The sequence below is a fragment of the Cryptomeria japonica genome, chromosome 4 (genome assembly GCF_030272615.1).
Source record: "Cryptomeria japonica chromosome 4, Sugi_1.0, whole genome shotgun sequence".
In the NCBI taxonomy this organism is placed as follows: Eukaryota; Viridiplantae; Streptophyta; class Pinopsida; order Cupressales; family Cupressaceae; genus Cryptomeria; species Cryptomeria japonica.
In genome coordinates, this window is record NC_081408.1 from 678,055,085 (window position 1) to 678,082,688 (window position 27,604).

The following is a 27,604-nucleotide window of genomic DNA, read 5'->3' on the forward strand; positions in this document are numbered from 1 at the left end:
TGTGTCCATAAATAAACATTTCATAATTTAAGTGTGCTATAAGTAGTAAATTTGCAATGCTTAACCTCGTATTATAATTCTAATATTTGCATGTTAAAGAAATTGTTATCTTAAATACAAGATATAGATATTTGCTCCTTGGCCACCGATTATGGATGTGGAGAGAGCAATCTCTCTCAATCAAGCCTTGGTTTAGCTCCCTAAACCCACTCTCTTAACCTCTCAACGTTCAACCTATTTGGGTTCACCTTCTGAATCTTCCTCTCCAATTCAAGGGAAAATTCCTATCACGAAGCCATTGGTAATGCTATTGATCATTTTTTGAAAGTTGACTCTACTATTGCCTACACGGATCACTCTATGTTTGTTTGTATCTTGATGGATATAAATATCTTGTATCATCAAGATAAATATCTTATATTATTTTGATAGTGGGGGATACGTCTTGGATTCAACTACTTGACTATGAAGATATCTCCTTCAAATACAGATGATGTTTTTTAATTGGCCCCCTGCCTTCTAATTGTCCACTCTCTCAGCATAAGGAGGTGGCCATGTGGTGGAGGAATGCCTGCAAAAATCACTTGATTATAAACACTTCCTCTTTGAATGACAAGTCTTCTCTAGATGATGGATCTTCTCTTCTTGTTCCCCCTATGGCAAGTTATGTTCATGAGGGGTTTTCTCATGCAATTGGCAAAACTCCGGTGAGTCCTTCAATTCTATCAATTCCTATTGGTGAAGCTCACCCTCTGTCTAATTTAACTACTCAATTGCCCATTTCCACTATTGTTGTTTTGCAATTTACTTCAATGTTGCATCCACCTACTCTTGAGGCAATTAATCAATGATTGGATTCATTGGCTAAATGCTCCTTTGCTTCTACTGTGGCTGTCTACAGGGAAATCCCCCCAACTTTTCATTAGGTCTAAGGACTTGATTCTTAGCTTATCCTAGACAGTTGTTCAAAGGTGGAAGAAAGGACTTTCCAAATCTACCTCACAATCTCTCACTAGAGTGAATGGTGTGAGATTGAAACTCTCACACCAAAGTGAAAGGTGTGGGATTGAATAGAGTTGGGCTTGGCATTATTTAGGCTAGATTCTTGGGTACTCTTTTGGGTTAAGCAACTTGGTTGCAGTTGTATTGATTCTCGTTCGGTAGCTTAGCTGCAACTGTGGTGTCCTACCTTCTGGGTTTGTTGTGTATGCGTTGAGCTGCTCAACTATTCTGCAAGGTATACGGTCCCTTAAAAACCATTTTACCAAATAAAAGACAATCAGAAACCCACATAAAGTCTATAGAAGATTAGTCAAATGTATTCTTTAATTCTATAATTGATGAGTGATACATACATCAATGTTAAGTGAGATTTCCTTTCAGGAAACTAGGAAAAACATCGTATAATCTTTAATTATATCATTGATATGGGTAAATGCCATAAATCAATGTTTTAAAATGTGTACGGACCGAGATCTCCTTTCAGGACTTGTTAGAATTAAGCCCCAACTCCTCATTGTAGACAAGTATTCTTCATCCTCAGAAGGCTTCTCTTACATCATAGAGGCAATTTATCCCTCTTATTACAAAATTACCCTGTAGCAAAAGAGAGGGTACACGTTGAACCTTAGAAGAATAAAGATACTCATTGAAGAGTGAAGATGTACGTTTCCCTGATATAAAACTGTACCATATTTCTTGATTGACTGTCTTATACCTCCTTATAAACAAAATTGATCACAGGCCACCTGGAGAGAGTAGCGTTTCTGTCTAAATAACATCTCAATTTTGTACCTCGATGGAATACAAATTGCAATCTGCCAATCGGCCCATGTTTGATATTTGATACAATATGACAAATATCATAATGAATAACTTAACATATAAAAAATTAAAGAATCACCCCCTTCAAATTGATTTACTGTACACGACATCCTTGATCAGCTCTTAAATGGTCAAGGCCCCGGGAGATCCTCTGCTGGGTTCAAAATAATTAGAGACAATTATGAATTATTATATAGAAAATTAACAAGTAAATAGAAAGAAATATAAACAATGCCAACTTGATTCTGTAGCATTGAGCAGTCAAGTTCATTTACTAATCACATCAAAAAAATAATTAGAGGCAATAATCTAAAGATTCTAAACTATAAAAGCTTACCTCTCGAGTATCAGTTAATCGTAACAGATCTAGTCTCTCAGTGGGCCTCATGTTTAAGAGATTAGCAAACTAGAGGGAAAACAATAAAAGCATAAAATGAGATAAACAGATAAACAAAAGTAAATTGTTATTTTCCCATACTAAGCAGAAAAAAAATGCATTTATTGATTGTCATTTTCCGGCATTAAGCAGAATAATATTGCATTACTGTATGTACCCAGAAGCTAAAATTCTCTGTATTGTGTGGGCCTGGCATTCCTTCGGCCTGACTTAGAATCTCAGCAGCACGACGCCGATCTAGAACAGCCAATAAATACATTGTTTAGAAAAGGGAATTATTTAAAAAAAACACCAAACCTTAACTCTCATTTTAAAGTTGCATAACTTCAAATCATAAGATAAAAGTGCTGAAGCATAAGCGCATGAATAGATTGTTGTATCATACCATTACTTCATTGCTCTAATCATGATAATTTTATAACATAATAGAGGAGTTAAAAAAAACATCAGAATGTGGATGAGAAATTGTTCAACACATAATCACATAACATGAATCTGCCTTGATATAATACTCAAATATGTTTGCAACACGTTCACAGGACTAATAGTGTATTTTAAGATGGTTGCATGCCAGCTAAAGAAAATATAACTTAATTTTTCAAAAGGACCAAAACATGAGAAGAATAGCTTTCTAACAAATTTTGACAAGAATCATTAAGAATGTGTACAGGTACTCTACACTAGGAGCCAAGCGATACGCATCAACAAAGAATACTAAAGCACTTAGGAGTAGACAAAGAGATTCCTATACAAGGTGCATTGAGAAGAAAATTGAACATACGAAAAAATTAATTCCTAATGCCCACCCGTATAACCCACCAACATCTCAAACTCATGCAGAAATGATGACAGCATGCAAGTATTCATCTTCTCTCCCTGACAGGACACAGCAGAACATAGAATTGCTATCCTTCACTGAAAGGCTCCACCTCCTTTATCTGGAAATGGGAAGAGCTATTGCGTTCACGACAAGCACACTGCAGATTCTAGCATTGATTGTTGTGTTGAAATTGATAAAGGCAGAGATCCTTTCGCTTAGCAGGCTGACCATCTAGAGATGCAAAATTTTATGTTTCCGATTTCAACACTTTGAATCATGTGCTCATTCTCATTATCAATGATTCCAAGATTTCAACAGTAGGGATGATCGCAGGAAGGAGATTATTTTGCACATTGATCATCAACCATGTGGAATTTTTAACTCATTTTAAGATACAGAAATATTGGCCTTTTAAGTGGGTATCTTACATTTAGCAAACATGTCTTTGTAGACATCCTTGTTGATACTTATAAATTTTGGATATAGTGTACGCAACTACGATGGGTGGGAAGATCTCTATTCCACAGATCCTCATTTGTCCGATTGTTGATTCTTTTTAAGTTTTTAACAGCTTACAGTGGTGAACCAAACACATTTTCTTGACTATATTTTGCAAGATAGATTGTATAAGTTCACTTAGCCTTGCATTCCAATGGACCTTGCAGAACCAGATCAAGTTGATCCTCAAATCAGCCAAAGCCAGGATGGAGCCTAAATTGAAAAGTGGAATCTATTTTCTTAGTTGCTCTTGCGGGACACTGTGATTGTTTTATTGGAAGATCAATTAAAACCACAATCAAATAACACTTAGCTGACATCTGACTCAACAATGTTGAAAGTGAAATTTAGCAGAACACTCAAATTCAGAAAGGCGCCAGATATGCATTAAAAAGGCATAAATGATTGTGAGGTAGGAACATTTCTAAAAGTGAAGATTGAGAGGCCAATTTCAGTTTGAAAGCATACCAAAAAATAGATTTATCAGGCATTCCCTAATTCCAGGTCTGTAGTTGTTTTCACAACCTCTTTCTGAACTTTAAATAGTTCAGTAGCAGCAATTGATACGAAAAGTCATTTGAGCTCTGCAACTGTTATGTTGTATGGACTAGTATAATGTCTCAAATTTGAGGAGGTTATACTATTAAAGTAATATTGCTATATTTAATGGTCATTTAAGTATTTTTAATAGTTTGGTTAGTTAGTAACTTCTGTTTTTGTCTTTTGTGTTTCTATTCTCAATCGTTTCCGTTATGGAAAGATTGTCTTGTATTCTCTATTTAAGGAGCCTATCATCTCCTTTTGTAATTATCAACTTAATCGATAATATTTATATGTACTCTTCTAAAATATTCTTAACTCCTCAATAGTTGGTCTTATCAATTGAAAAATGGCATATACACATTGTCCTCTTCTGCAATCTTTTAATATCTTAAAAGAAATGATCTTGTCAACTGTAAAACAGGATATACACTGGCCACTTCTTAGAGTTGTATTAAAGAAAGAAATCAATATGAAAAGGTATTTCTATCAACATGTTGACAGTTTCGAAGAAGGCATTTTACATTAATCAGAAAAATATCTACAGAAGATGGCACATTGTCTATGTTGCAGATAGCTGTAAAACTGATATTTAGTACAAACGAGATTTTTGATAGACTACTATGTACCAAAAGTTATCAAAACATGATTTCTGAGAGACTTAGGCCAATAAAGAAGCTAATGATAATAAATACTACCACAATACCTGTCCGTGCTGCATCTCCTGCACGCCTCATCCAAGAGCGTGCTAAATCTGCTGCTCCTCTTGCCATTTCTTGTAGCTAAGAGTCATGACATTAAGAAGACATTTTTAGGTTAGAGAAGGCTCTGTTTAAAAAATCCAAACTCAATAATATGGTCCTTCAGTATATTATAACAAATTTCATTGTCAGATGTGCTAGAAAGTTCAGTTTGAAACTTGAAATTAATTATAAACACCTTACATCATATCCAACTGCAAACTACTGTAAAATCTTTCAAAATTGTTAAAAGTGCCATAAGTTTGTCATAATCATTAAATTTAATTAGTTTTCACCCAACAGCATAAGAAGAAACAAATATGCCATCCAGTAGAAGCAATCCAATAAATTTTGTAGGAAAAAATCTAGGTTTCTATTCAGTACCAACCAAATTTCCTATAGGTTCATTTTGCAAATAGTTGAAGGAAAATGAAACATTTGTTACATTGGATGTGAATAGTGAGCATGTAAACCTCTTCCCTCTCTGAACTTTTTACAGTAATAATCAATGATTGAACTTAAGAAAATATGAGGAAAGTAGTTTATATAATATTAAAAGAAACAAAAAAATATTATAATAGAAATGAATTTGAACCTAATATTGTGCCATAATTATTTTAAAAAGCATAGAATGCATACTGCAATGGTGCCTAATCAGGGGAAATGTTACTGACCCATATAATAAAATAATTGTAATGGAGGTTCTCATTTGTTGGAGTAACTACTTGCCATTGCCAAGGTGAAGATTCATTCCTATATGGTAAAGGAACCATGTACGCTATGAACAAAAAATAACCTCAAGGAAAAATAAGGGAAACACAAAATGCTTGAAGACTGATAATATCATAATTTATACACGCATGTATGGAGTGTTGGTTTTGGAATTGATTTTGAGTGGCTGTAAACCACCAAACTAAATATTTCCAACTTTTCCAAAATGAGGAACTAGAGGATGTATTTATACTACAATGTGATGGATCGTGCACAGAGCAAGTTTGCAAAGGCATGTGATGTATAGATCATGTAAATGTGTGCATTCAAAGAATTATTGACTTGTGAGAGAGATGTACAATCTCACTTTACAACAAAAATTTCTTCCAAAAAACATTCTTAAATCTACCAACTGAAATGATGGTGTGACTGGCCTCAATCTTTCTTAATGCAACTTTGGGGGTGCATATGTACTCTAGTCCCTGATTTAACCTTTTGGTCTGTGGTTTCATGATATGCATGAATAAAGTCCCAAACATTCCCACAAGGTTGAAACCTGATGGGGTTCAAAATTAAAAACAATATACTAGTAAAGTTAAGGCGCACTTGTGTTAAGGCAAGGGATGTCCTATTTACCATATCTGGTCTGCCAGCTTGCCTGGGACTAAGAATTCTCCATTAACTTTTTACTTCCTCCCATATTTATTGTTGTTGAATTTGTTGTAACTTCTTTGACCTTACAAATCAATTTTAATGTTATATATTATTCCTTAATGTTCCTAAAGAGATATGGGATACTATAGAAAGGGAAAGTTCAGATTTTTGGAGTAGGCAGAGGCACGTAGCTCAGATGGAAATGTGTTAATGAAGTTGAAGAGAAAGAATCCGAGTTGTAGTAGAAAACTAAATAAATTTCACTCTAAAAATCATGTCGAATAGGAAAACATTAGTGTAATGTAATGTGTATCATCATTGTCAAGGCCTCTGCATATTTTATTCATATGATTATGTTTATCTTGATGTCTATGAAGAATGGTTATGCAACAATGACTCAAGAACTAGTTACAAAACTGAAGAGTAATAGTATGCTTTGCACATCAAATAAAAAAAATAATGTTCCTTTTCTCTGAGACAATAGTCAAACTCAAACACTTGATCACTCAGAAAGAGTATCATGATTGTGGCTGCAGAGCTTGTGAATCATTAATACTAGAAATTGTTGAATGGAACCTAAAACCCTATAGCTCATACAAAGAGGTTAAAAAAATTGTACAATTTGCAAAATCTCCAAAAATGGATGTATTTTCTTTTTCTATCTTCTATTTTATAGAATGGTTTCAAAGCTCTTCCAAGTACTCGCAAGTTATTTTGTAAGCCAAGTACCTTGCCTAGCAAATTTTTGGCGAATTTTGCCAAGTATTGGTGAGTCTTGGGAGGTTTTGGTGAGCACTCCCAAGTTTTGCCAAGCTAATGAATATAAGTTTTTTTGAAATTTTCCGAGTTTTGCTGAGTTTTTGCCAAGTCATTGAGTCTGAGTCAAATTTGGATCTGCTGAGCTTTGCCAAGTGGTAAGATTTGGAACTATGATATAAAAAATGAAGTCTAGTACTTTTCTTGGTTTAAATTTCTCTGTTGCTTTTCTTCCAAGGCTCCCATGATTTTTTCTTGTTCATTTCCTATTACTCCCTGCTGAGTAGTTCCACGACTTTGTTTTTCTTCCTTTGGTTCTAGAATTGAGATAGGTTAAACCATCTCAAAATCTTTATTGTTGCCCTTACCAACTTCAAAAATGCAGTTATCTTAACTTCTCTCCTTGTCTTCTTTGCTTTATTCACATAAAACCTTCTACCACAAGCTATTCTAAAACTCATGCATTTTTAATTTATCACAAAAATAATCACAAGCGACCACACTTCCCATGGGCAGTCTAACATCCATTAAAACTGACTTAATGGTTCCTAGTTTCTTCCAGAATTTAAAAATCTTAAAAATAAGGGTTAGAAGTTATACTCGGATCATAATTTAAATATATAACTATACGATGATGTTGAAACCAAAGTGCCAGAGCTCCATACAAAGGATTGAATTCCCCCAAAACCAGGCACTTTTCTCAAGCACGCTTTTCTCATCTACTACACAAGCAGAGGGAGAGAGAGTCCCCAATAAGTTATATGGAAAAAATATCTTACATCTTCTCTTTCTCTGGTTCCATTTGGAAGACATGCGTCACTAAACCAATCAACTTCTGCAACTCGATACCTGCAGTTCAATATGAAGCAGAATCAATCAAGATTTTGATTTTCTTTTCCATTTTATAAAAGAGATGCAGTGGCAAAACAGTCACACAATATAAAAGCAGCCACCAGATACTAAAGTAAGGAAGAATGATTACCTTGGAGATTTTTAAATTGGTTCAAAAAGTACAATCTCTTTTGCTGCATGTATACATATTTCTTTTGACTGTACGTAATGGTATTTCGTTAGGTGCAACATACAAGCAATACCTTTAGCTCACTGTGCACTTTACTTCCAACTATTAAAATTTCTACATTGGAGATCCTGTTTATTGTTCCCAAAATTAACAGTTTGAGACATTGATATTTGTCCTAGCTTTTTGTACTTTCAATGCTTGATTGCTTCTTACTTAGAAAATTTTCCCAAGAAAATCTGTCTTTGCCATTTTTTAATCTGCTAAAAACTATGGGTTAGATATTGTTGTTGTTTTTTGGCATCTGCTGCTTGATGCAATCTACCATTTTGTAGTTAAATTCTCAACAATGTTTCTGTTGCATTTAAAGAAACTAGATAGCAAACTATATTTCATAGCCTCACTTGCCAGACATGTTAAACACCAGATCCAGCAATATGCTATTCAGCATCATTATCAAAATTCTATAAGATGGAATCGAGCATCATGAAAGCAGCTTTACACTTTTTGAAATGCCTAAGTTGTACTCCTTTTCTTTCTGCAAATCTAAATTCATACAAACCATGTCTACAGGTCCTAATTCTCTATTTGATATTCTTAGCATCAAACGAAGGACTAGAAAGATCATAGAACCAGTTGCAGAACGTGCCTGACCCTGGCTGAATAGCAGACCAGACCCCTAGCAATACTAGTTGGGTTTTCTTAGTGTACAGAATGTAATTTAGTAAAATACTAAATAAAATGCTTATTTTGTGTGTTTCTTCTTTCACTAAGTATAGTCCTTGAATTACATCCACAGGAGTACAATTTCTCATATTTTTTGTTGTCTGTCAGATTATCCTAAGTTTTGAATCAGATATATCTAGCCAGCAGATGTCTAGTTATTTTACTGGATTCAAGGTAATTGTCAGAATTCAGTAACTGTGAATTATGCATTTATCTTATAATGCTTTGGGAAGAATATTACAAACTTTGGTGGCAATATCTTGGCATAATAAAACAAGGGCCAGAGTTTTACAACTTAGCAGCAAAAGTAGTAAATACTTCAGCACCAAAAACAGAAAACTTGATTTAAGAAGACCTTTCTAGTATATTGTCAATTGATTCCATATCTCAAAATGTATTCCAAACAGTAAATACTAGAAGTGAAGCACATTCCACTTGCCCTCTTCTCATATTTGACTGCTAATTAGAAAATGAAAATTGGAGTTTTCCAAATTGAAGAAGGTAAGCCCGGTTGATGTGTTTTTTATGCACTTCATACACACAATAAAATACCAAGGTATCTTATCCTCTCTTGAACAAAATCTCCTCAAATGCTGAACTAAGTTATCACTTGAGGTGACTCCAAGGTTCCAAATGTCAGGTCTTGATGTGTGGATAAGATCAATGGTTTTATGTGATATTGGTGGAATCATTGGGGGGACTTAAGTTGATACTTGAAGTTTGCTTGAATGTGGCTGGAACATGGCAATTTACTTGATTTGAAAAAAAAGAACAATGGGATTTAAGGGTTTAGAGAAATCTAATCTACTCCTAAGATCAATGATAGCACTGGATCATGCTTGGATGGACACACTCCTTAAACCGAGCTTTGCTTTGCCATATTGCCAACAACTACACAAAACCGATGCAATCATCGAAGGTAAATGAAAGGTTTTCATATCATGGATGTTCATCCAAATACCCAATACACTGGCGCAACTTGAATAAACATATCCACAATTGAACTTTACACATTTTAAGGTTTAGGCTAACTATGCATTGCAATTAAAAATCATCCAACCACAAATAGTATGAACCGAGGAATTATCAACATCCACACATTAGTCCATCACAATCAATGAACTTCATTTAACATGAGGATATAACAAGAAATCACGCAATATGTGGAAGAAACAACACATTCCACCATATCTTCAATGAAAAGAATGTTCATTTACATGTCTTAGCAACAATTTTTGCCTTCTCCTACTCTACTCTACTTGTTAATTGCTTATGTTACTTTCTACAACCTTTTAACCTTTACAAATGAGAAGCCTGAGCCTTTTATAGAGAGCTCATTACAAATGAATGGCTTGGATCAAATCCAAATCAATGGCCAAGATTGAAAGATAGAAACTCTAATTAGGGTTAGTTACACCCATTAGATAGCATTTAATGCTTGACCAATGATAAAATTACATTTTAGGACACATGTCCTTCATTGAATTCTAACCAATAGGAATCGAGGTTAGGTAAGATAAACAATATTTGATGAAGTGACACGTGTCACTTGCTCCATCCTTGAATGAGCTAGGTTCGTTGAACTTGGACATGTTGAACTTGATTGATGCATGAAGATGAGTCAACGCCACCTCAGCTTGATCCATTTGTAGATCATCACAAAAAAGAGTTTGTGATTCGGGCAATATCCTTTTGATACTCAACATTTCCAAGCGACCGAAGTGATGATGGTGGTAGATATTCCCAAATTGCATCATCTTATTTAATTTGATCACCTTCACCTACCCTTGATCCCGAATCCTTTCACTTGAAGCCTTCATCTTGGATTACTCTCTTGTTAACTGGCAACGATTCTTGGATTTCCTCACGATTATACAACTTCCTCCTCATCGTGAATGCCTGATCCTCTTTGTATGACTTGATTCTTGCAACCATCTCTTGTATTCTTGAATGCCTTGACAACGGGCAGATCTTTCTTCTTTGAAGGATAAATGTAATCCACCTCCGCCTTGTTATCTTCTTCATATCCACTTTCAGGTTGGTGTTGAGTCCTCATGCGGCCTGGCTTTAAGATGCATTCTCTCTTGCAGAAGTGCCATAGAGAGAACTTTGGTGAAGTCTTTCCCTCGAAGTGCATCCCTGCCTTGACGTTACTTGCAGCCAGCTCCTTCACTTTCTTCCTTAATCACCTACAAAAACAAACAAGATACCATCAAATATACCTGATATATACTGATTTCACACATTTCAGGTCTGATTTGCCAAAGTCATGGATTTGCTTTGGGCGTGGATTTTTGCTGGTTGTGGATTTTGGAGAGTCGTGTATTTCTTGAGTCCATGGATAGTCATCATCATCATTCAAGCTTGCCAATTCCAACACTTAGTCATCAATTCACTTTCATCATGTTGTTGATCTTCATTCTCCAAGTCAAGGATTGATTAAGTTCATCGTTTCTTCTTCACTTCATGGATCAACCTTGCTATTCTCATGCTTGAAGCGTGGATTTTAGCAAGTCATGGATGTGCTCAAGTCATGGGTTGATCTTCATCACTCACCTTCATCATGTTGATATATCCATCCAATCCACTCCAAGGCATATTCGTTATCGCTCATCAAGACATTGGGACCTTGCAACTTACCTTCATCACTACTTCCCATGACCCCTAAGTTGTGGATTTCCTTAGGTTGTGGATTTCCATGAGTTGTGGATTTTGGTGACTCAAGGACAAACTCATTGACCTCCACTTCAAGTCGATTGCTTCATTGTTTGTCTAAGTTGATCATTTCAATGCTTTTTCTTGCAAACTTGGAGGATTCTAAGGCTAAATTCAATTAAGTACAACCTTTGCTCACCATCACCTCAAGGTCACCAAGTCGTGGACTCTACTTGGGCATAGATTTATTGAGGTGGTGGACAAACTCGCTGTCACCTCAAGGTCAAGGATTCCACCAAATCATGGATTTCATGAGGTCGTGGATTTGAGCAAGTTGTGGATTCCACCACTTCATGAAATTTTCAGTTTCATCCACACTTATCTTTTTCTTGAAATCCACCTCTAAGAATACTTCACATTCCTTGATTGATTGCTCCACTTAAGCTCTATATGATCATGACTTCATTGAGTTCATTCTTTGACAACCTTGAAACATTGACACCGTCGACAACTTTCCTAACTTGACAACAACATTTTGCACTTCTCCACTACCTCGTCTCTAAAACTCAGTTCCATCGCTCCACCATGTACTCCAGACATGAAACATGACTCCCTAACTTGACCACCTCCTAACAATCAAGGCACTGCATCTTCTCACAAGCAAAAGGTTAATGACTAAAGAAGCTACTACCAAGCTAAGCAAACTAAGCAAAAGATCTAACCTACGAGCAAAAAAGTGGGGGTCCCCATTTGCAATGGGGTGATGTGTGAAAATGTCACAACAAGCCCCTGAGGAAGTTCATTCTATGTACAAGTTGAGCAATTACAATCAATGAACTTGCATTTTAGTTGATATGAATGGATGATTCTTATACATGGTTTTGTAGAATACATTACACAAAGCAATCGACGGAATTTTTGGAGGTCAAGATGTATTCCTCACAAGATAAAATAATGTGGATTGTTATAGCTTATGTTAGCTCCCAGAAATTATTAAAGAACTAAATACTTGTAGAGTTCTTCTGGAAATAACTGTAAAGATTTTCACTACGACATTTCAAGCCCACTTGTTGACTCATCATCAAGGAATAGTCGACTCAATATGTCAGAACAAAATTCTTTACACGGATATTTTCCAGAGAAACTCTACATTGCTGCAGCTCTGCGAAAAAACATCAAAACCTTAACTACTTTTCTCTCTATGAGTGCCAATAACAACAGAGAATATTCCAAAGACCTGTAAGTTTATCTTATGGAAGAAAACTAGTGCCTTAGAGGTTCAACTTCGCTTATCCTCTAATTGACATGGAAAGGGATATATGTATGTAGGAAAATCAATTTTGCATGTCCAATAGCTATTATGAAGCAGGTGACATCTTAAACTTATTCCATCTTTCAGCAGATAATATACTTGTATGGTTTTTCTTTATGACTGTTATGCAGAGGGTGTCAGTATGAAGTTCAAAATGAATGAAATGGTAACACCTTATACAGGGATTGAAGGGCAAATCTGGTTATAAACTTGGGAACAAGGCAGCAGACATGACCAAAATGGTTAGCAATCTCTACCATTTTATTCTTCTAAATAAAGTAATTTAAGGGCTAGAAGACCTAGTCTGTAAACATGGAATCCATCATAAGTGCCAACTGCCAAGTCCATACATAATATAAAAAACAAAAGAATGTCCCAAGCTGCCCTCAAGCATGGTGTTATAAAACTTTGTACCCAAACGTGAAAATAACATATGTACTATCATATTGGGTGAAAATATAAATAGGGTGTAATCCTTATTGAAATCCCAATAGTGAAAGTAATATAAATTTTCTACTTTATGGGTGCAAATGCAAAATAAAATATTAGAAATGTAAATAGTTTGATTAAAAAATGTAGTACCCTATTTATTATAAATGGTTTTTGTTGAATGTACAGATATGTTTGTTAATAACTACCCAAAATTATTAAAAATATGTATAATCTGAATGTGTTGGATATTGTGATACTTCTCTTGTTTGATTGACCAATATCAAATGGTGGGCATACGAGAATGGATGTGCAGTGTGTGTACAATTTGGGGTACAGTATACACCTGTGGGCTGTGACTATCCTAGCCAGAACTTCTAGTGCATAAGCATTATGCATGGGCACATGTTGTGTCAGAATACACATAATCCTCCTAGTGTGTTCCACAACTTGATAAATTGTTTCAAAACAGCAAGAGAATAGAGTAACCACCCTAACAAAAAGAACAGATGTGTATTTCAACTCTTGATGAATAAAATTATGTATATGTTTTCCTGTACAATTTAGTTTATTTCAGTTAAAGCTACATATAAATTTGTGTAATTATTTAGATATATTATTAAAGGGAAATTTGCTCATTATACATGCTCTTTCAAATATTCTCACTTCGGTTTCTATCATATCCAAGTCTTTCTACATTGCAGCATATACATGATGCAGATTAGAAGTGCTGTGGGGATATCTAATACAGTCACCTAATGCATACCAACTAAATGATTGTTTCCATTGAATGGTTTACAGGAAAGATCAACAAGTTTTTTATTATAATAAAAAATCATATTTTGGCATATTTGAAAAAAGAAAGGTACAATACACAAGAGCTTCGATTATTTTTTCTGTCTTAGCTTGTCAAAGTATGTGTGTTTTTCTATTTAATTGTCATGTGTAACCATAAGCAACTTCGTTCCATGCAATTTAATTTGCATAAGAATGAAAAGAAATTAAAAGAATTATCTGAGGTGAATTATTTGTATTTCATTTTTAGAGAAACTGAAAGCCTTCAAAGATTAATGGTAAACTGATACTAATACTACCATACACTCGAAATATATGGAAATGACCCAATCAAAAAGGATGTGCTAATTAGAACCATATCATTGATTGGATTGGCACAGAGTATTATAGAACAAAATCCTTAAATAATGAGATATACCATTTAGCTTTTTAAAACTACATGTAATTAAAAACTTGTATTATATCACATGATAACGAGTACAAGCTAGAAAAGGTCAAGCAGCCATAACTTGGAACCACTAATGATGTTAGTACCAGATTGCAGAAGGATGCTAACCCATCAATCCAGGGCTTCCCCAAAATCATGCTTTGGGATTGGCAAAGCTACTGGCACCAGAAACACCTTATACCCCACTTCTTTCTCACAATTGTTACCAGGACTCTCTAGACTGTAATCGTTCAGAATCAACAAGAAGCAACTAGGCAACAAAACTTCAAGCGTATATCACAGTTTTCAAAAGAATTTTGAATTTAAATCAAGCTAAATATCTATTAACTGCCACTAGACTGTTAAACTTACCCATCTTGATCCCACGACCTAATAATACGGAAACGGCGGCGGCCTTCAACCTGTTGCAGATTAGCCAATTCTAATTGTCAAAATACAGTATTAATTGAAAGTGTCCCATTATTACTAGGAGATTTATAAGACAAATCATGTGCACATGTAAAACAGGTATAATTCATAACAAACAGCTGTCTAACAAAAAAAACATTAGCCTGATTCATGACATTTTCCCAACAAAGAGTCAGAGACTAACCAATAAATAAAACAACTAATAAATAAGTTTGCATAAAAAATGACATCTGTGGCATACAGTCAAAAGTGTTATACCTTTTAAAAGAGTAAAGTGTCGCTGGCTTATTTTACTTTTAAGAGAATCTTAGACCTAAATCTGAGACTCATCAAGAAGATTTATCTCCAAGAGCTAGCAATGATTGTCCTTCTAAGCAATTAATTAGCTGTAATGTAAGTGGCCATGAAATCCTTTACAGAAATCCTTCCCAAAGATGGTCAAAATCTTGAAAAAACACCTCAGATTCTTCACTTCAGAAAGTTAAGAACGTGGTTTCAAGTTAGAAGTCTTAAATATAATTGTCAACAATGTTAAGGAATCCCTAACTTCTACTTATAACCATCAAGACGGAAAATGTGTAATTGCTTCACTATCAGCTCTCTTCTTTGAGGAAATCTGTATCAAATACTGAACTTCTCCTTGTCTAAGATGTTTGTGGTTCATTTTAAAGGAAATTCAAATATAGGGTCTAGCAAATATTTGTGTAATGTCCCCTTCTCAAGAATGATCAGTTTGTGGACAACTAGCCTATTTTCCAAGTTTTAGCGGAGGCTAACTGGTGAGTAAGGGAGAACTCCAAAGCTCTTGGAGAGCACAGGATGAATCTAGCAAAGGTGTTGCACATGGCAGTGAGTTCAGTTGGTTTTGGTGATCTTTTTGTTCCTTTCAAAATTGATTTCAAACCTTTTGAGGCCCTCCAAACTTCTTGGAGAAGTTTGCTATTTTTAAAAAGTCACCCAGTTGTTTCAATTCAACCTCCTAAGACTTCGGGATCACCTTGATATGGTCAGAATTGCATAGTTCTGTCATTTTGATACTCTCCGCAACTTGGATAAATAATTTAGTTACTAAATAATTATTACTTAGGTCTAATGATGAAAATATTGTAAAGGAAACTTAATGTAATTATTTATTAAAAATGTGTTATAAGTTGTGCTTCAAATGGGATGCCTAGGCAAAGGGGTGTTTTTTTGCCCATTGGATTAATATTTGTTTTGAAAAAAAAAGAACTTTGTGGAGGAAAAAGGAATTTTATATTTTATTATTGTTATTTTCCCTCCTAAAAGTTACAAAAGGAAGTTGAGAGCTTATTTGAAAGGTTAGCCGTGAAAAGTTATTTACTTTTGCATAAGGAGAAAACTTGTGGTCTTCTAAAAATTTCTTCAGGACAAAAACCCTCTTCAGATTGCTGGCTTTGAGGACAAAAGCCCCCCTAGCTGGTTAGAATGATTTCATTCAAGAATCACCATTGAGTTGCACAGTGGAATTTTCAGTTGATTGTTGAAGATGGATCAATTTGATGTATTTTGATTGCCTAATGTTTTGGGTGTTGATTGTGAAGAGATTTGATGACATGTTTGAAAGGTTTTGGAAATATTTTGTTGCTGGTAGTACCATTTCCTCTATGCTAGTCATACCCCTCTTTCCAAGTTAATTTCATAATTATAGTTTTTACTACATTTTTCCTTCATTGTAGCTGCTATTAGTGATATCTTTCCAAGCTGTACAATGTTTAAGACGAAAATTGGATGAGTTTGTAAGCCATAAAATATGCTAGTTGTGTCTGTGAGAGGGGCATGAGAATCCCAGAGTGAAGTGGCTGGTTTTAATAGCTCAAAATGCCAGTGTTATAGGGGGATGCATCTTCAACCCCCTGGGCCATGTCTCGGTCTAAAACAGAGGATGTCGTCAAATATGTCCCTATATGTAGGGGACATCCTGCCACAGTCTCTGACATCTCCCCACGTCTCTCGTTAGAAACAAAACATCTCTCTTGCATTAACAAAACCTAAGTTAAAACATGATAAAAGGGAAAGAAAACACGTTGTCGGGAAAGAAAATATGTTGTCAGGAAAGAAAACAAGCCGCAAGGAAGACAAAAACACTGCAAGAAAAGAGCTGACATCAAAGCCAACGTAGAAGCCCATAGGTATTTGGCATTTGCACCACATATTTTAAAAAACAATGTTTAAAGATTAGGGAGGAGCACTATTTAAAATTCAAAAATCATAATCATGTGCTTCCAAAAACTATCACCAAAGCTGCTAAATGCCAACAATCTTCTTAACATGTGCCATTTAATATAAATCACATAAAAATTCATTTGTTTTTAAGACGAAAGTTTCTGAAGTTATAGAGAAAGTTAAGATAATAATGGCCTGTCAAACAAATAATTGTAAATATCTTCTACCACAGTACAATAATATCTTCAATCATAGTAAAACCACTCCCCTACTTATGTTAGCCATCCACAAAACTGTCACCAAAGTTGCTAATTGCTAAGTATAACTAGATTCGTGAATTTAGACTTGAGGCATCCTTGGCAATGTGTCATTGTGCTTGTCTGTGTTCTCTCTACCCTAAAATGCTTCCTCAGACTTGGACAAGCTAACGTAACAACAACAATTAATGGAATAATGGATTTTGTGAAAGGAACTCATACCAAACTTCTAAAAAATGAGAACAGAAAGAAGATATTCGTGGCCATGAAAAACCAGTCAGTCTGTCAGACTTCAAAGTGAACTTCTTAAAAGGATATCTAAAATCCACCCCCCATAAAAATAAGCACGCTCAAATGACTAACCTGCAAAAGGAAACGTCCATCTGGAAGTGGCTCGCACCTGTTAAGAAGAATAAAGAAATTACTTGAGGGTGCAAACATTTTAACACACCTTCAACCAGTTACTTGAGAGGAAAAAGTGAAATATAACAAATTCAATAAAACAGGAGACACAATAAAGATTATCATTTAAAAACTTAAAAAGGACATTTGGAAGTGGTTCAATGACTATGCCAAACAATCAAATACTATCAGGATATAAAGGAAGTTAGCATCTCTTCAACAGACACCTAAAACAAAAGAGAGACAAAAATGATGATGTTGTAATTTGTACTGAAAAAGATGAACAAAATATTAAACGTACAGAATGGAAAACTATCAAGAAAATACATAAAAGTTGGTGGCCTTGCTACTTTTTGAAAAGTGTTTTTAGTTTGGAATCAAATTCACGTTCACCTCATGATATACTTTTTGTTGCCAATATTATGCTTTTATGGTCATCCAAGAAATAGAATTTTCAGGTTTATCTTTCTTACTATATTTCATCATGTCATTCCTATCCATTGTAGATGTAAGTGAAAAAGGCTTCCAAGGAAGATTTACGACTTTTAGAACTTACTCGCATATTTCTACTTCACAACCAACATCTGCAACAGAGCTTCTTGTTGAATCCATTCCAACCTGCATACACAATACCATCAAAACTTAATAACATCTTAGCAGAGTAGAAACATAAAGACTTAATCATCAACTCCAACAATATCTCCACTAATCAGATGAGAATTGATGACTTACCATTCCCATACGATGACTACCTTCCATTATCCTTCTTGTCTGCTCAAGCATAAAGCCAATGATTAGTTGATTTTCATTGATGTGTCAATCAGTTTCAGACTAAAGGAAACTTCCACTAGAAAACACAGTCCTAATCAGGCATAACTTCAACAGAAAACAAATAGAAAGAGAAACCAGAAATCAAGCATCTGAATGAAACACAAGCAATTAAACAAATGAAGAAGGTTGGCATTTCTCTACAGGAGCATGAATTGGACATTCATGCAATTTCAAGAAAACAAAGCCATATAAAGCCATAGGAATTGCAGTGTAAGAGTGGGAGAGATGCCATGTCAACAGCATGAGCAGCAGAGGCATGAAGACACATTAGGTAAAAGCTGCAAGTCAAGAGAATACAAAAACTTAAATATTCTGACCCTCAAACATGACGCATGCAGGGGAAAAAATGGATTAAATGTAAATGAGGCATGAAAAGAATATTATTTCAACCTAAGTACACTGCAAAGTTCTCAAAGGAGCAAAAATATTTCTAAACTATGCTTGAAATGTCTATTATAACCACATTTAGGCAATTACAAACATTTACAGCTCTCCACTTGTCATCTTCTCTGTTGATGAACTTATTGAAGGATCTGCTAATTTGTAAAAGTAGCTCAAAAAAATTTGCTTCCCAAAAGTCCATGCTTATGTTGATTAAATACCCTAATATGAATTGCCAAGCATGTACATGTGTATGCATGCGTGCGTGCATGCAAGAATACCTATATACATATATGGCATCCCAACTTTCAGATAGAATGTGATTATCAATATGCTTGGCGACCCTTCACAAGAACTGAATTACCATTAATAGATAGTGGGAGGCTGGATTCAAAAGAAAACAAAGACCTATTTGAGAAATTTCTCCCATGAAGTATGTAACAACCATAATGACAAAAAGATGATTCTATGGGATACATTGACATGTATGCAACAAAGTAGAAAAAATAAGACATTACTATAAAATATAATATAGAGCTGTATTTTAACGAAATGGAAGAACTCAAATAATTATATAGAGCTGCATTAAAGAAAAATGAAAGAAGAAATCAGATTATATAAACATGGTACAAAAATCATGAATTGTTCGTCACAATAAAAAATTCTGAGAGCAGAAACTTAGTAGATTATCTATGAGCCTTCATTCCAAATGGTACACTGTTAATGAACAACTTCTTAAGCCTAAGTACTATGTTGACCAGAAAGTGAAGCGAAATGAACTGAGGAAGTGGAATAGTTTGTAAGAAAAAGACAAAAAGACAAACAACATATGACAGAATGATATAGATACATCCAACTGAGAGCAGAAACTTAGTAGATTATCTACGAGCCTTCATTCCAAATGGTACACTGTTAATGAACAACTTCTTAAGCCTAAGTACTATGTTGACCAGAAAGTGAAGCGAAATGAACTGAGGAAGTGGAATAGTTTGTAAGAAAAAGACAAAAAGACAAACAACATATGACAGAATGATATAGATCCATCCATGTCTACGTTGCAGTATCTTAGCATGTGCTGACAGAGTTCAAGAGCAAATAAAAAATATTTTATTAATACTGAAAGAAAAAGGTTCCCAGCTCAAAAATACCTTCAGTGATGAAATTTCCATTGTAAAGCATTTCATTCATCTTAACACCATTGTACTCATGACAGCACTTTACAATGTAAGAAAACATCAAATAGCTCACCATAAGTCTATATCGAGGCTCAAATATATTGAGTGATAATTTCTGGCATGGAAGCACAATGTCCATAACAAATAGAGGCAACATATGAATTCCTGGATGTGTCAAAGCATCCTGCTCAGCCTTCCGCTCAGCATATTCCTCAGGAAAATTTTTCTGTATGATATTGTTCAGAGTCACACTGAGAGAAGCCAATTAATACACTAAAAGCAAATTCTTTCTATGCATTTCAAAATGGAAAGGAATCCAAAGAAAATAACATGAGAAATGATCTTGATTGTCTAAATAAGCCTTGATGTGATTTTACATTGTCTCTTTATTGCAAGAGATTGTATTTATTCCAAGTAATCTCAGGTTATAAAATCTTAAATTCCATTTATTTAAAAAAATTGGGAGGTGGACACATACAGTAATAATTGAATAAAAGCAAAAAGTCGCAAAGCTAAGAAGAGTAACTTCATATTCTACCTTAAAGGGTATGTCCTAGGACTTAGAAGTAGAACTGTTCTGCACATCGGGCACTTATTACCTACATTTGCCAAGCTTAACATTAGCAGGGACGAATAAACCAATATAACCAGAACTGGCACAATATGATTTCTTATAAGCCCAATCTTACCATGGTCCATGGATTGAAAGAGACATCCACGACAGAATGAATGTCCACATGGAGTAGTCACAGGATCATAAAGCATCTTGAGACACAGAGTACAGTCAAAATCATCAGTTCGTTGCACTCTGGCTCGACTAGTTCTACCACTAGAATTCTCTGGTCCCAACATAAATTGTTGGTCGAAATCAGAAATTGCTTCCTGCATAGGAATGCTGTAGTAAATCCCAGCAAGGTTAAATCACAGAAATTGCCAAGTTGAAGATTATTATAAAAAGAAAACAGCGGGAAACTAATAAACTCAAACATCATTCAGTTTACTGATTAATAGCAACAAGGACATATATCCTTTATGAAAAATGGTTTCTCTGATCTCTTGTTAAAGAAATTGAAATACCTGGAAGGATCAACCTGAAGCCCAGATAGAAATGCTTCCCTGGCATCACTATAGCGTTCTAACTGCAAGGAATAGCTTATTAGATTGGATAGAAATTAGAGAAATAGAAATGAAAACAGGTCAGATAGATCCTGTCAGTCACACTTTGACGACATTGTTACTAAGGTCATTCCATTTTCATCCATTATTTTCAAACATCTAAATTTAATCAGCTAAATTTTGCAGCACATGCATTTTGTAAAGCAAAGCATCCTAAGAAATTAGAAGAAATTGTTTATATGGTGAGGATGTCCTTAACTATAACCAGATATGGTTTACAGAGGTATGTTGCTAATTTATAATTGAGAGGGTTAATGCATACAACTGATAATGAAAACTCATAGAGATAGTTGATATTAATCCAATCTCTTTCTAAGTTACAATTAGTGAAGAAGATGGTCACGTAAAGTACTAAACATGCAATGCTGCTACTAGCATATATGTTATCACATATCTATTGCATCAAATTAAAAATATTAGAATGGAACGAAACGATAGTAACCCGGATTGGGCACATAACAATGATAGAATCAGAACTCATGCATTTTTGGATGCCGACTTGGACATTCTAAAAAGTAAATACCTACATTACCTGGGGATGCGTCTCCGGGCTAAAATCCCCCGTCCCCGTACCGGGGACTTGGGGACGGCAAAGGGACATCTCTACGCCATCCCCAAAATTGCAAAATTTGTGGGAAACGTCCCGGAAACTTGGGGATGGCAGTGATTCTCAAAGGGGACGTCCCCTTGTCCCCAATATAGTTGGCGACGTCTATGACGTCCCCTAACCGTCCCGGGTATGGCCAGCCATCCCCCTTTTCTCAGCACATAGGTAAATACTAATTGCTACCCAGAATAACTACATCAGCCTTAGGTCATTGCATGATGTTCAGAAGTAAATTTATTCATCTGAAGAAGAAAATCAATTACTTTAGGTGGGTGGGTACATAATGGCTGAAGAAAAAACCATGCTCTGAAGTATAAATAATATAATAATAATTAAAAGAATATAAATATGCAATAAAATGTAGGAGAATTATTTGCTTAAGGAAAGTCGTCAAATGATCTTGGATTCAGCACATATTGAACTTCGAAATAACAATGTTCAAGGGAAGAATTAGTAGACAAACTGAGAAATAATGACTCTTCAATTTAAAACAGCTAATGCAATTTTGATATGCTCAATTCCTTCTGTGAGTAATAAACATTATTTTGAATATGAGATACTCAGTATCATGCAGTTCTGGGTGCAAAATAAGGTGATTTCTAAGGAGTAAATATTAACTGTCAACCAGAACAACTACATCAGCCTCAGATCGTTGCATGATGTTCAGAAATAGATTTGTTCATTTGAATATGCAAATCAATTAATTCAGTTGGGTATGTAGTAGTTGAAGATAAAACATTGCTTTGAGTTTGAAGTATAAATAATAAACCAAAAGTATATAAATATGCAATTAATTTAGGAGCAGAATTCTTTACTTTAGGTAAGCCATCAAATGATCTTGGATTTAGCACATATTAAACTTCGAAATTTCAATTAATGAAGTTTTATGGAAACATTGGTGCACATCAATGATTAACAGGTGACATTGTAGTATTGTACACAAACTGGAAAATTGTGACTCTTCAATAAAAAACAGCTAATGCAATTTTGGTATGCTTAATTTCTTTCATAAGCAATAAATTTTATTTTGGTCGTGCTTATTCTTATACTGTGGAAGTTACAATCATATATTATTCATTGGTGTGCATGTTCCTCGACATATGGATTGCAAATACTCTAGCAAATGGAGATATCCTATTGCTACCACTCGTAGGTATGTTATGTTTCTTATGTTCTACTTGTCTCCATTCTCTACATGCTGTATCTGTGAGATGGATTAACTTTACCAACTTCTCAAACATTTGAGCGCCAATTTGTCTATAACAATGATATTATAAAACATTCCTTGGACTAGTTTTGGTCCGTTGCATCCTGCTAAAGAAGCTAATATACCAACAATTGGACTTCATTAAGTGAACTGAACAATAATGGTTTAAAAGAGTTATTTAAATTTGCTCTTGGTAGATAAAGAAATCTGAACAAAGTATGAATAAACACAAAGGAACCTGCACGTCTCAGAGTTATTGTGGATATCAGGAAGATCTTGTTAATATTGCCATGACGTATCCATGCTATCTCAGGGTATTAAATCAGAGAAGTTTACATTTTTCTGCTGCTTTGGATCTTCTGATAGCCCTGGCCAACTATCCCCTCATAGTCCTTATAGTATGTGTTCTCAATTATCTAATTATAAGTGGATTTCTAAATATTGCCCTAGATTTCAATCAAAGTGCTTATACTCCCTTCTGGCTCTGATAGGAAATCTGAACCATTCCACAATTACCTTCTTTGATGCATTGGAACCACAGAGAGAGCTAATTTGTTATTTTGTTCCCAACACTGATGCAAGCCCACTAAACCTTCAATACTAATGTTCTAACTTCTACATATCCCAGTACAATTTCAAAAAAAAAAAAAAAATTACTAAATAACATAAGTCAAATACATCTCATCACTCATGTCCACTGTATTGTTCTAAGGATTTCACAATTATACAGTAAGAAGCATAGATAGAAAAATAAAGAATTGCCTCAGCAAACATTGTGACAGAATAATTGGATACATTAAATCCAATCATTGATAACTTCATTAACACATTTTATATGTGAACAATTCAGGAGGTTCAACATTACCAGCTTTAGTGCCATTGCTTTCCGATAATATGATTTTGGCAAAGCACTTTGGCTTTTCAGCGCCTTCTCTGCATCTTTCAAGGCAAGCTAAACCACAACAAAAAAAACGTAAGGTAATAGATGAACACCCTGGCTAATGTATAAAGATATCAAGGTATCAAAGTTGAAGGTAAGCCTAATGCAATACCTCTGAATGTACTGTCGGGTCCATTCCTGACAATGCTTGAATCTCTGACAATGCAGCAGGACGGTTCCTTAGTCGTTGACTATAACTGTAATAGAAACCACACCCATTTTGATATTTAGCGAATGTCTAACTTACATTATCTTATTTCCCTCTAAAATTCTAATTGTTTTGAATCCAGACTATACTAAGAGAAATCATTCAGGAACAATTTCTCCTTACCAATAAAAAGCTGCACTGCGATTGTTGAGAATTATAGGATCATTAGGTTGCAATCTTAGAGCTTTTGAATATAAACTAATGGCCTGCATAAGAAAACAGTTGCAAGAAGGAATATGCTTAAGGAAATAACCAAAGAAACAATGTTCATTTAACTCTATACTGCAGCTCAAAAATTCCAAAATTTTTCTTCATATGTGAAGAACCTCCCTTTCATTACAAACATTTAAGTTACACCAACTCAAATGCTCTTCTGTTCGATAAATCAAGAATTTTACTCAAATATCACATATATCAAAGTATGTTGGCCTAGTATTACTGCAATAGCATATGAGGAAGAAATAAATTTACCATCATGAATGCGAAAATGAGTCAATACTGTCCACATTTTCAAGAGCGTTATATGTTTTCAAATTAGTGAAATTAAAATGCATACCCTGCTCTGCAGTAATCATGTTGAGCACAAATATTTATCCTACGATATTTGTATGATTGCATCTGTGCACAAAACCTAGGAGATTGATATATCTAACTAATGGATAAGCAAAATCTAATTGGATTGTTGATAAGTAATGTCTGGACCTGAATTATAAAGAGAACCATAAAAAGCAGTCAAGATTATACTCCTTTACGATAACTGAATATATTAACATAATCTTTTTATGAGAAGATAATGAATTTACATTTAAACTGTTATCATGAAATGTTTTGTTTCAATAAACAAAGTGAGTTTTCAGGGTGTGCGTGTGTGTGTTTTTTATTCATGTAAATACACACATTCAATATAAATAACATCAAATCTTAGGCTACTTACAGGCCCTACCCAGCATGCTCATTTGACTCCTTAAAGCTTCCAAACTCTAAGAACATGCAGTTGAATGCCTATAGATATCAACATCCCATTCTACTATTCTGACACCCTACAATATTGTTAGTTAGTGAAGGTTTTCATCCTCAAAAACTTGTCATAGAAGTACTGCAGATTTTCATCTCAGGTGCCAAATGGCTGTAGCCGCAACATTTTAAGAATGAAGTTTTTGGTTTGTAATTCTCACAATGCCCAGTACTTCCCATACTCTCCAATATACAATCCTATATCACTGGAAGTCAATTCCACATTTGGTGGTATCTAAGTGCACACAACTCTCCACAATTTATGGCAGTTAATGACCAAACGCTACCTCATTTGCTGATGAAGGCTACAGGTGCGTACAGCTGCAAGATTAATACAAATACAGAAACCCTTATTTTAAATTGCAACTACTTAACAGGCCAGCAAAGCTACTTCAATCGGAAAGACGTAGCTACCCCTTCTAACTGCCAAAAAGCACTTGATCAAGACTCAGTTCTGTCTAAATGCCTACCAATTCAGTATTTTTTGATAAAAAACGAGACATTACAAACTCAAAAAGTATTAATTTGTAATTTTATTAAATTATTACAGTAATATCTTGATACTATTAATTCTCTTGCAAATTTCTTTTAAAGAATGTGAGAAAACGTAACTATTTGAAACTCTGAGCCACCTCTTTTAACATCCTTAAAGAAGTTTCAGCATTCTTGATATAGAAATATTTAAAATTGTAAATCAAATAGCTGTTATTCGAAATTGAGATATTACTATTAATATGTTTTTGCATTCCCTATATAGAGAAAAACTTTCGATCTCTTTTCATCTCGCAGTTAACAACTGAGTATTTATGTATTAAGCAATCTATCTTCTGTACCAACCCATCATTTGTTATGTCTTCTACACAGAAGTATATATAGCATTATAACATGCAACAATAGTTTCAGTATTCAATCATTTGCAAGGATTTGTTAACACATTACATGCCAGTATCTTATAGACCATTTTATTTTTTCATTTGAGTTTGCCTTGGTAACAAAAAAAATTGTGTTAAACCATTGGCTAAATTTGATTTGCTTGCCTCTTCTCAACCTTGGAGCTAGAAACCTAACACCCCCAGCATTTAGAGTCTACGAAACTATTGCATAGATGCACATGTAAGAACAAACTTACTCAATGATCCCAATAAAAATGCACCACTCAACAGAATGAATAAGATAATCAAATATAACCATCTATAACAACGAAATAACGCATGCACCACCTGTGAACTTTTGATGGTCATTAGTGTCACCCAGTAGATCTACTGTTACACAAAAATTTTAGGCAAATCAAACCGGTCACAAATTTCTTGACATCTGATTTCCAACATGTGTGTTCTACTTTATTTTTGCATACTCCTTTTCATGAAATATAAATTTTGTATGCAATCAAATGTCACAAAAGAGGATTGCTGTAAAGAGAGAAAATTTAAGCTTTTCATTTGCTTTGCTTTGTGAAATTTCACAATGCCACCCTCTATGTCCAAGATGTCTTGACTGAGAATATACTGTTTTATTTTAGGTAAGAGAAAACTTTATAGACGATATGTTTGACCAGTTTATTAACCATCATGTTTAATAGTTACCAAGGTTTCCATGAAACAAGTTAATTTATATATCACTATTGCCTTATTTTACCTTATTTTCTTAAATTAATTAGAATCACAAGAACTGTGTACTTTGGCAGTAAATTTGTTAAGTTCAATGGATTTCTCTATCACTCTACGCACAAAATGTTTGGTGTCCAAGTGTCATCTTTCACATCTAAGGTAAAGGTTGTTTTTGAGGTCACCGCCAAGTGAGTCATTAATTTTGCATATGAGATTCCCCTTTTGAAAGCCCACAAAAGGATTGTTTTATATTTACCTTGTATATTATTCAAGTTCACACCAACACAGTTTTTGACCCTTAGCCCTAGCTTGTGATTAATCGAGTCTTTCCCTTTGCTCTAAATATTTCAAATTTTGATTTTATTTATTTCTCTTTAAAAAAAAAAAAAGGAACCATGTGCTTTTCAATAAAGAGCTGTTTTCTATATATTCTTTATGTTATGTATAACATTATTGTTTCTTTGAGTTTCCAAGACAAGAGATGTGATGTGGGAAAATGGTTTTCTGGATGCAATTTGTTTTGCTGATTTTTTTTTAAAGAAGGGATAAACGCTTTTGACCCAGAGCTATTAACTGGTGAGGTCAAAAACGGGGGGCTTCATCCCCATTTGAACAATCAAAATTACCACCCCAACAGGTTTCAACCTTAATGGCAAGAACAAATACACCACAACTTAACCATCACACCATGCCACTAAAAGATTTTTATTTTGTTGAATTTTTGGGATGGTAGAGAGATAGCTATTTAAATAACTTGAAAAAATTATAGCAGCTGAATTTTTAAAAATTAAATCTAACGTGCTGCATTTGCAATGACAATCCTTCCCCTCTTACCTTTTCAAGGTTTTTTATCATTTTATGCGCCAAATGGAACAGGTTGTCAA

General features: G+C 34.5%; 1 protein-coding gene across 6 annotated transcripts in view; it reads right to left on the reverse strand.

The window, feature by feature from the left end:
- Window positions 1–1,308: 1,308 nt before the first annotated feature.
- Window positions 1,309–27,604, reverse strand: part of LOC131046863 (uncharacterized) — a 42,017-nt gene continuing 15,721 nt past the window's right edge. For 4 of the 6 annotated variants that reach the window (XM_057980660.2, XM_057980663.2, XM_057980657.2 and 1 more), the window contains exons 3-18: window positions 24,223–24,305; window positions 24,004–24,088; window positions 23,817–23,903; window positions 21,039–21,100; window positions 20,651–20,856; window positions 20,500–20,560; window positions 20,035–20,212; window positions 18,307–18,345; window positions 18,131–18,192; window positions 17,536–17,572; window positions 14,675–14,724; window positions 7,720–7,789; window positions 4,786–4,861; window positions 2,379–2,458; window positions 2,162–2,230; window positions 1,309–1,978 (exon numbers count right to left, since the gene is read on the reverse strand). In XM_057980660.2, coding sequence (XP_057836643.2) covers window positions 1,919–1,978; window positions 2,162–2,230; window positions 2,379–2,458; window positions 4,786–4,861; window positions 7,720–7,789; window positions 14,675–14,724; window positions 17,536–17,572; window positions 18,131–18,192; window positions 18,307–18,345; window positions 20,035–20,212; window positions 20,500–20,560; window positions 20,651–20,856; window positions 21,039–21,100; window positions 23,817–23,903; window positions 24,004–24,088; window positions 24,223–24,305 — 1,305 coding nt within the window. In that variant the 3' untranslated portion in view covers window positions 1,309–1,918. The remainder of the gene's footprint in view (window positions 1,979–2,161; window positions 2,231–2,378; window positions 2,459–4,785; window positions 4,862–7,719; window positions 7,790–14,674; window positions 14,725–17,535; window positions 17,573–18,130; window positions 18,193–18,306; window positions 18,346–20,034; window positions 20,213–20,499; window positions 20,561–20,650; window positions 20,857–21,038; window positions 21,101–23,816; window positions 23,904–24,003; window positions 24,089–24,222; window positions 24,306–27,604) is intronic. The other 2 variants (XM_057980659.2, XM_057980662.2) reach the window with 1 other exon arrangement.